This window comes from Plecotus auritus (genome assembly GCF_963455305.1).
Source record: "Plecotus auritus genome assembly, chromosome: 9".
In the NCBI taxonomy this organism is placed as follows: Eukaryota; Metazoa; Chordata; class Mammalia; order Chiroptera; family Vespertilionidae; genus Plecotus; species Plecotus auritus.
The window spans coordinates 153,807,579-153,817,515 of record NC_137783.1 but is presented as its reverse complement, the minus strand read 5'-3'; the positions used below and the strand labels follow the sequence as shown (position 1 = coordinate 153,817,515).

Below are 9,937 nucleotides of genomic sequence, written 5' to 3'. Positions count from 1 at the left end.
GCCACGTTCTCCCACCTGCTCCGCCCTCTCCTCCTCCTCTGCCCTGCACGCACCACTTTGCAGGACTCAGCCCAACCGCGTGAGAACAAGGCACTCAGCAACTCGGTGCAGTGGCATTTCTGTAGGGAAAGGTCTCGAGTCCCCAGTCACGGGCCTGGGACCACGCTTCGGGATCTCAGCCACAGAAACTGGCCCATCTCTATGCGGGGAGCTGCTCTCCCAGAACCCCGGCCATCAGCCCCACGGGGACGAATGAGGGACACGGAGCTCCTCAGACATCCGTGAAATGTCAAGGGCCCTTGAGCCCAATTTTGACAACATCCTCAGCTTGTCAAGTTTCCTCGCACTTCATCACTTAAGGACGAAGCCCCCATCCCGCCATCACCTGCTCCCACACGTCCAGCCCAGCCTCGGGATGTGGCCCCGACGGAAAGCTACAAAGCCACTCCCCTGGGTTCTCAGGACCTGGCTCGGGGGAGGGACAATCTTATCAGGAGACTTGGTGTTTGGGGTTGGGATAAGGGGTCACCTTTGAAGGCTGATAGGATTGGTTCCTGCGTGCTGGGGTGGCATATAAGGCGCCGCGCGGCCTGCTGCTGTACGCCTGCCGCCGTCCGCCTGCCGACCGCTCAGAGACCGGACCGGGAGGAAGCATGAAGTGGCTGCTGCTGCTCGCGCTGGTGGCGCTCTCCGAGTGCATCTACAAGTGAGTCGGGCGCTGCGCACAGAGGCCCCGGGGGCTCGTTCCCTCGGCTGCCCGTCCTGGCCGGCCTCTCCGCCCAGGTGTTCCCTTTTCACACTCCTCTCCTGACCATTCTCTCTCTCTCCGCCCCCTGGGGGAGCCAGTGCTGCAGCTGTGGGTCACTGTTCAGAGGAAAGAACATTCTGTGCATTTAAACGCAGGCGTCCAGCCTGGCTGGTGTGGCTCAGTGGATAGAGCGCCGGCCTGCAGACCGAAGGGTCCCGGGTTCGGTTCCGGTCAAGGGCACGTACCTCAGTTGCAGGCTCCTCCCTGGCCCAGGCCCTGCTCGGGGCTCGTGCAGGAAGCAACCCTTTGACGTGTTTCTCTCACATCGATGTTTCTCTTTGTCTTTCCCTCTCTCTTCCACTCTCTCTAAAAATCAATGGGAAAATATCCTCGGGTGAGGGTTAACAATATGTATATATTAAACATGAGTCCAGGACAGACAGCCCAGCGTAACTCTCTCGAGAGCACTGCCTTGTTTGTAAATAAGAAGTTCTAGTCCCAAAGGAATGAGGCACTAACGGTGGGATTTCTTTCGAGACCGCGAAACACTGCCAAGCCCAAAGCACTCCGCGTAAGACCCACCCGGGCAGCGCGCCCTGGCATCACCGACTGCCCATGGCTTTCCCAGGCCCGGCCCGGGTGTGGTCCCAGTTCCACCCCTGGGCCAGGGGACTCGGGACAACCACCTTTTTTGTATTTTCGTGCCCAAATAAGAACGCCTTCCCAAAAAAAAGAACGCCTTCTCTCTCGACTTCTTTGTTCCTTTTTTTAAAAAAATGTATTTTTATTGATTTCAGAGAAGAAGGGAGAGGGGGAGAGAGAGAGAGAGAGAGACATCAATGATGAGAGAGAATCATGGATCAGCTGCTGCCTACATTCCCCACACTGGGGATCGAGCCCGCAATCAGGGCATGTGCCCTGACCGGGAATCAAACCGTGACCTCCCGGTTCCTAGGTTGATGCTCAACCACTGAGCCACGCCGGCCGGGCTTGACCTCCTTCCTTCGTCCTCCCTCGGGCCAGCTTTCTCTTAATGCTGCTTCCACAGCACCCCCGTCCCCCCATCAGACTCCTTGCTTAACGACGCTTCCTCCCCCAAACCATCCCTTTGCAAACGCTCGGTACAGGGTTCCGCTCGTCAGAAGGAAGTCCCTGCGGACTAACCTGAGGGAGCATGGCTTCCTGAAAGACTACCTGAAGAACCACCAGCTGAACCCCGCCAGCAAGTACTTCCCCGAGGCGGCCGACATGCTGGCCACCCAGCCCCTTGAGAACTACATGGACGTGAGTGCCTGGCGGGCGGCGGGCAGCTCCCCAGACTCGGACTCGGCTGGGAGGAGCGAGAGAGGGGCTGGGGGGTCTTGGAAGATGGACGAGGACTCTGATTCCCCGGGCCGTCACCCAGGGGTCTGCTCCCAGGATCTCGGAGGCACGGGGAGGGCACAGGAGAACTCGCGGTTGGAGAGGTCATGCTCATTCCTCCCCGCGTTCACGCGTGCCGTGTCGGTTTGCACAGAGCACCTCGCACGGCCAGGCTCTGTGCTGGGCCAGGGAGTAGCAGGGAGCCACCGGGCGCAGCCCCGCCCCACGGGGGCCCCGGGCTGGTAGGGAGAGACAGACAGTGATCTGTGCGCCCCCCGAGCCACGCGCAGCCAGGGGAGGGCTGCCATGAAGGTACACACTGTGCCAGGTGCCAGGTGGCAGGTGGCAGGCCAGGACTTCTCCCGGGAGCAGTGAGGGAAGCACGAGGGGGCCCAGAGGACAGGAGAGAGCAGGAGGGTGGTGTCAGGGCCGGTGGCAGCGGGGAGCAGTGTGCAGAGAGCAGAGAGCGGGAGGGGGCGTGGGGAGGGCGGGGCAGTGAGGCCCAGGGGCAGTGGGAGGAGCCAGACAGTCTCTGATAACCGCCGGCATCCTGACTGACAGAACCCCCTAACGGGTGTCTGACATGGTCAGCCTGGGGTCACAGGAAGGTCACTCCGACTCTTCTATTTGGGACATGACGGCCCGCCTCGCCCGTCGATACATGCTGTGTCGCCTGTGGCCATGGCTGGGCCAAGGGCGCCAGCAGCACTGCCTGTCTGAGGAGCTTGGCCTCGTGCGGCGGGGCTCGCGAGCTCCCTGCGACCTTGGGCAGGAGCCCCCGCTCCCTCCCCCAGAGCTCACATCTCCCAGCAGAGGGCTGTGACGGTGCTCAGCGCAGTGAGGGTTTGGAGGATTGAGCACAGTGTGGCCCCTGGCAAAGGCAGCCCATTTATTCGCTGACATATTTATGAGGCACCTACGATGTGCTGGAGGCTAGGCAAGGAGCTGAGAAAACAACGGTGAGTAAGCAGAGGTCCTGGAGCTGAGATGCTGGAGGAGACAAGTAAGAGACTAGTAACACGTATGTAAGACGATTCCAGGGCCTGACACGTGGCACTAAGAGACGTGAACTGGGGGGTGAGTGAGGGGACGAAGAGGAATGAGGGAGGGCAAACTTGGACAACGTGGTCAGGGAGGGCCTCCTGGTGGAGGTGACACGGATTAGAGCTCTGAACGACTGAGGAGTTGGCTAAGGAAAGACCTAGAATAAACGTTTCCCAAGCACAAGAAATCGCAAGCACCATGACCCTGAGGTGAGAATGAGCTTCTCGTCAGCAAGGAGCAAGACCAGCATGGCTGACACCACGAGTAACAATGCTGGCGACACCCTCTTTGGATTTAGGGAGAAGGCAGAGCGAAGGGCTCCCACCTGTCAGGGGCTGTGTCTCTCCCGTGGACACGTTAATGGATGGGCACAGGGTCCTCTAAGGGTCCCGCTGTCCCCTAGGGGGGGAAGACGAGGACAGACAAGATGAGGCTATTATTAGGTGGCAATGGCCCTTGGAGGAGAACAGTCAGAGGGGAACTGGGGAGCAATCAGAGAGGGCTTCAAGGAGGCGGAGAGACCTGCTGGGCCAGGCAGAACAGAAACATAGAGCAGGGAGAGAAAGGCGAGGAGAACAGTGAAGGGGAAGGTGGGGGGTGGGCTGAGGGGCCGGCCCGGAGACAGCCCTGGGGAGGCCGGGGTGGGAGCCCGGGTCTGTGAGCTGTGCCCGCCCCCCCCAGATGGAGTACTTCGGCACCATCGGCATTGGAACGCCCCCTCAGGAGTTCACCGTCATCTTCGACACCGGCTCCTCCAACCTGTGGGTGCCCTCCGTCTACTGCTCCAGCCCTGCCTGCAGTGAGTGCCCCCTCCTGGGCCCGGCCCTGACGGACGGGGCCCAGAACACGCAGGGGCTGCAAACGGGTCCAATCCCAAGCCTGCTGGGATTTGCTGAGCACCTACTATGTGCCAAGCACTGGGCTTAGGTGCTCTGGGCGTTACAGGGTGACTCACACAGGGTCTCTGCACCCAAGGCGTTCAGGCCAATGGCAGAGAAGGGGGCAGCCGTGGGCCTGTGCCACTCCTGTTCGGCGGGGGCATCCTGGGGGGCACTGTGGGGGACCTCCCATCCGGGAGATGGTCCCAACTGGTCTGACCAGCCAGGACTGGAACCTGGACATGCCTGGGCTCCAGACTCTAGGGCAAAGTTACCCTTCTCCTCCCAAGTCCCCCTCCCAGCACCCGGCACCCAGCCAGGAACACAGGCCCCGGCCCTGCCCCTCGGTCAGCTCTTGGGGGTCGGCAATGTCACTTCTTGCCCTCACAGCCAACCACAACCGCTTTGACCCTCGGAAGTCCTCCACCTACCAGGGCACCAGCCAGACCCTGTCCGTGGCCTATGGCACCGGCAGCATGACTGGCATCCTCGGGTACGACACGGTCCAGGTGAGCGCCTGCGGGGCCCCTCCCCCCGCACCGCCGTGGGGCTAGCTCCCAGGGACCTTGGGGGCCCCCAGAACCAGCTCACTTCAGCAGTATGGGTCTCGTGATCACAGAATCGAATGGGGGGACGGATGGGGAGAGGACGTGGCAGATATTTCTAGATGGGGCAGGAGTGGGTAAGGGGGGTGGTGCTTGGAGCCATAAGCCAACCTCCGCCCCACTCAGGCTGAGGACTATGGGGGAGGCAGAGGGAGGGGGTGAAAAATGGCTCAGTTCCCTTTTAGCACCTCCTCTCCCCACTGCAGCTCCCCCCCCCAAGTCCAAAAGCTCCCCCAGCTCCCCCCTTCTGGGCACAGCAGGGGTCAAGGGCTCTGACCCCCCCTGGGGTCTGCTTTGATCTGCACATCAGACACACAAGCACACGGCGACCCCGTTCCCCAGCAAATTCTCACCGGACCCGCGGCGGGGGCACCCGGAGGTCGGCCGCCATGGTCACCACAGAGGAATAACAAGCACCCGGGGACAGTCCGCTCCTGTCCCTCCAGCCGACGCCCTGAGCTGAGTCCCACACGGAAGGAGCTGGAAGGCGCCGAGCCCAGCGCTGGCACCGCGCACAAGCCAGTGGCCGCGCTGATGGGGAACACCCTGGTCTCCCCACTCAGGTTGCAGGCATCGCCGACACCAACCAGATCTTCGGCCTGAGCGAGACGGAGCCCGGCTCCTTCCTGTACTACGCGCCCTTCGACGGCATCCTGGGCCTGGCCTACCCCAGCATCGCCTCCTCGGGGGCCACACCCGTCTTTGACAACATGTGGAACCAGGGGCTGATTTCCCAAGACCTCTTCTCCGTCTACCTGAGCCCGTGAGTAAGGCAGGGAGGTCGGGGCCGGCCCAGCAGGGCTGTCCGGGCTGGGGGTGGGGGCGGGGGGCGCAGAGGGTCTTAGCAGGCGCGGGGTGGGGAGGCCAGGGTCTGGGCCTGAGAGGGGAATCTGTAGAGAGAACGGCGCCAGGTCCCTGTGGCCAGCCGTCCGGCACCTCTGATTTGACGAGCGCGAGTCTCTGTCGCTTTGGCTTACACAACTGCAGCGTCATCAGCCGTTCGCGCTCGGCACCAGTCCTCTCGCCATCGTCCAGGGACCACCGTGCCAAGCGAATGTGCTTAACATTGGGGCCAAGACTTCACAGCAAAGCACAGGTTGGGGGTGGGAGGGAAGATGCGGTTGGGACTTAAATCTCGCACAGGGAAGCTGTTAAAGGAGGAACGCCAGCTTTTTCTGTAGCTAGAATCTAGGTTTCCGTGGCGACGGTGAGTTACTGCTAAGAGTGAATAAAGAGCGAACCAGGCGTTGGTCTGGGCTGAGCAGAGGTTTACCCAAGGAAGCCTGAGGGTGCCGGCAGCTTCCCCGAGGCGCCCCCACCTCCTCTCGGGAAGCAGTTAGTCGCGGCCCATGTGTGCTCGGTTCACTGTCCCTCCGCAACACAGTGAGTCGCATGGGCTGTCCGACGCTGACCGCGGAGGTGGGGGGTCCGCTGAGTGGGGGCCGGTTCGTCCACGCCCTCCGGTGATTAACCTCATCGTGGGCATTTGCTGCCCCATCTAACCCAGGAGGCAGACAGTGAGCCCCCGGGAACAAGGACCAGCGCGCTTCGCACAGGAAGGCCCCTTTCCTTTCGCTCCTGGCCCTGAGCCGGAGCCCACGGGGGCCACCTTCTCTCTCCAGCTGGGCCACAGCGCCTCATCTCAGCACTGCTGACGTTTTAAAAATATATTTTTATTGATTTCAGGGAGGAAGGGAGAGGGAGAGAGAGAGAAACATGAATGATGAGAGTCATGTGTCGGCCACCTCCTGCACGCCCCCCACTGGTGCCAACCCTGCAACCCGGGCCTGTGCCCTGACCAGGAATCGAGCCATGACCTCCTGGTTCCTGGGTCGAGGCTCAACCACGGAGCCACGCCGGCCGGGCACCATGGACACTTTGGGCCCAATCACCCCTGGCCGCCGGGGGCTGTGCCGTGCCTTGCAGGGTGTTTAGCAGCCTCCCTGGCCTCTACCTCCTAGACACCAGTGACACCCCCTCCCCACCTGATCATGACAATCAAAAACACCTCCAGGAACTGGCCCGTGTCCCCGGGGGTGGGGGAGGGACAGTGCCCGTGGCTGAGGATGAGAGCTACACTGTCGAGCCCTCAAGAGCAAACACCATTCTGGGTTCATTTCGCACGGGAACCAGAAAGAGCTGGGTGCCCTCTCGGTTCTGGCGCTCCCTGGCTGTGTGACCTTGGGCAAGGCGCTTCACCTCTCTGTGCCTCTCTGCGAAGTGGAAATAATAATAACTCTAGTGGCCATGGCACGGTCCTCCGTGTAAGAGGACTCAGAGAAACTCTGCCTGCCGCATACTCCACACGGCTCCTGCGCCCAAGTAAATCCACGTAACACAGAGGCCAGAACCCCACAGCGCAGGAGGAGGGGAGAGGTAGCTCTTGGGAGACAGGGTGTATGTCGCGGAGGGAGGGGATGGCGGGAAGAATGAATCCTGTCTTCCCCCCCATGTGGCACAGCAACGACCAGAGCGGCAGCGTGGTGATGTTCGGGGGCATCGACTCTTCCTACTACACCGGGACCCTCAACTGGGTGCCTCTGTCCTCTGAGACGTACTGGCAGATCACCGTGGACAGGTGAGCGCGCTGCGGCCGGGCCCCCTCCCGGCAGGGCCCCCTCCCGGCAGGGCCCCCTCCCGGCAGGGCCCCGTCCCACTGCTCTATAGGCTCACAGTCGCTAAGCTTCCCAGAATGCCACGGGAATGGCCCACACTGCGAGATGTCCCCCAGGAGGGGAAGGTGGGAGGTGGCCAAGCCAGAGGGACCCCGAGAAAGGCACCTCCCTGCAGGAGGGGAGCTGCCGGAAACCCCCAAACCCTGCCAGGATGGGGCAGCCCCTCGCCTCCTGGTCACAGAGGCAGGACAATCTACCAGCACCCGGGGAGCCTGGGGGACCTGGCTGTGCACCCCCCAGCGTTTAGGGACCTGGGAACCAGCACACGCCTCCCACTCTCGGGAGAACGTCCTCTAGCCTGGTGACGGGGCAAATGACGGAGGAGGTTCAGGCCCCTCCGCCCCCCTTGTCCCTCAGGGCCTGTCCCGGCCCCGGCAGCCTCACTCCCCAGCTGTCCTGGCCCCGCTGGCCTGCGGGGGTGACCAGTCACCCGGGTTTGCCCAGGCGTGAGCAGGTGCCGGGGATGCGAGAACTTTCAGTACCCAAACCAGGACAGTCCTGGGGAAACGAATCAAGATGCGCCGGCTGGTCACCTCCGTCTGTCCCAGCCGTGCTGAACCGCCGGCAGTCCCTCCACTCCCGCCCGCTCCTCTGGTCTCCGCCTCCCCCCACCCGGTGACACCCCCCTCAGCTCGTCACCGCCTGGGCAACCTTTGGGTGTCTGCTTCCCGAGCCGTGTGGCTGCCTGGTTAGGCTCTGCATCCCCCGTGCCCGGCACGGAGCAGGCTCAGGCGCTGGGTGCGAGCGCAGGAGCACATACGTGAGCGCCTGCATGACCGAGAGAAGCCGGCACGCACGTCCTGGCCGATGGAAGGGGACGAGGGACCCTCTGGGGTCACCTGGCTCCTCGGGAGATGTGCTCCCTGGGGGCTAAGGAGACCCCTTGCTGCCTCGCCCTCAGCATCACCATGAACGGAGAGGCCATCGCCTGCAGCGGGGGCTGCCAGGCCATCGTCGACACAGGCACCTCTCTGCTGTCTGGCCCGACCAATGCCATAGCCAACATCCAGAGCTCCATTGGCGCCAGCCAGAACTCCTACGGCGAGGTAAGTCCCCCTGACAGCCCTGGCACGGACGGGTGAGGGGGGGGGGGTCTGCCATGCACAAGAGATGCGGCCCTTCTGACCCTTGCTCTCTCTGCCCCAGATGGCGGTCAGCTGCGCAGCCATCAGCAGCCTGCCCAGCATCGTCTTCACCATCAACGGCGTCCAGTACCCCCTGCCGCCCAGCGCCTACATCCTGCAGGTAAGGGCCCAGCACGGGGTGCGCCGCCCCTCGCTCTGTGCAGGGCAAGTGCCTGCCACAGGCCGCAGCCAACAGCGCTCTGGACCGCCTCTGGAGGGGGGGGGGGGAGGGAGAGCGCCCTAACAACAAATGCGTGAAGGAAAACTTGGATACAGCCTTCCCAAGAGGAGAAGCAACGCCAAGGACGGCAGCGGGAAAGGTTCTAGCTGGGCCTGGGTCTCCATCACAGCCCTTGATCCGAGTGCGGTTTAGGGGAGCCTGGGAGCCTGACCCCCGACAGCCCTCAAGGGCTGAGCCAATGAAGATTCCGACTTGCTAGGGCCCGGGCTAGGACGCCCCTACCGCCTCTACCAACTAACAACCCCGCCAACGACGCAGGAAGACCCCTTACCTTGTCCTGCGGTGCCAGGAGCGGGACTGGCTTGCCCAGAGGGTGGATGTCCGGCGATGCCGCTTCACCCCAGGGCGGGGCCTGGGCAGGGCTTTCTCCAAGCTCCCAGGTACTCTCACCGCCCAGGCGGCGGCCCAGCGCCAGGGGAACCAAGGGCTGGCGGCCGGCCTGGCTTGTCGCCGGGCGATCCGGTGATGAGAAAAGGCTGTGTCACGAGGCTTCCCAAGCCCTCCCGGCAGCTTTCGCTCCCCGCTCAGCTCCGAGGCTGATGGCAGGGTCTGTGCTCCCGGAAACCGGAAACCGACGTGCAGGGAGCGGCTTAGACGGCCGACCCCGGGCCACAGGCGCCGGCCGCACTCAGCCGGAGCTCCCCCGCGCTCGGCCCAGCGCCTTCCCGCTGAGTCCGTCCCCACTCATCTCGGTCTCCTTTTCTCCAGAGCCAGCAGGGCTGCATCAGCGGCTTCCAGGGCATGAACATCCCCACGGCCAACGGGGAGCTCTGGATCCTGGGCGACGTGTTCATCCGCCAGTACTTCGCCGTCTTCGACCGGGGCAACAACCGCGTCGGCCTGGCTCCCGTGGCCTGAGCCCCGTCTTCGGCTGCTTCCCCGGAGCCCCCGGCCGGGTCTGCGCCCGCTCGAAGGGAAGAGCATTCTCCTCAGGGGTTTCCCCGATAATAAAACCTAACCTCCTGGAAACGTTTTGTGGAGTTGCTTCTCTTCGTTGGTATTGCTCCTCGCGTCACTGGGGTCAGGGGTCGGAGGTGGCCATGTTCACAGGACCGCTGTGGCACAGTGAGCTGGCGGCACACACGCCAGGTGGAGCCCGGATGGCAAACGGGTTCTGGCAGGCGCCACTGGGAGCATCGCGTGAAGACGTGGGAGTATTTGAAGACGTGGGAGTATCGCGTGAAGACGGGAGCATCGCGTGAAGACGTGGGAGCATTTTGTGAAGACGTGGGAGTATCGCGTGAAGACGGGAGCATCGCG

General features: G+C 63.0%; 1 protein-coding gene across 1 annotated transcript; it reads left to right on the top strand.

Moving 5' to 3' along the window:
- Positions 1 to 653: 653 nt before the first annotated feature.
- On the top strand, positions 654 to 9,583 carry LOC308234021 (pepsin A; the record flags this gene model as incomplete). Its single annotated transcript, XM_080641202.1, has 9 exons — positions 654 to 706; positions 1,876 to 2,032; positions 3,836 to 3,953; positions 4,423 to 4,541; positions 5,201 to 5,400; positions 7,099 to 7,215; positions 8,214 to 8,358; positions 8,459 to 8,557; positions 9,386 to 9,583. The coding sequence occupies 9 exons, from the start codon at positions 654 to 656 to the stop codon at positions 9,533 to 9,535; spliced, it is 1,158 nt and encodes a 385-aa protein (XP_080497328.1). The 3' UTR covers positions 9,536 to 9,583.
- Between the last annotated feature and the right edge of the window lie 354 nt (positions 9,584 to 9,937).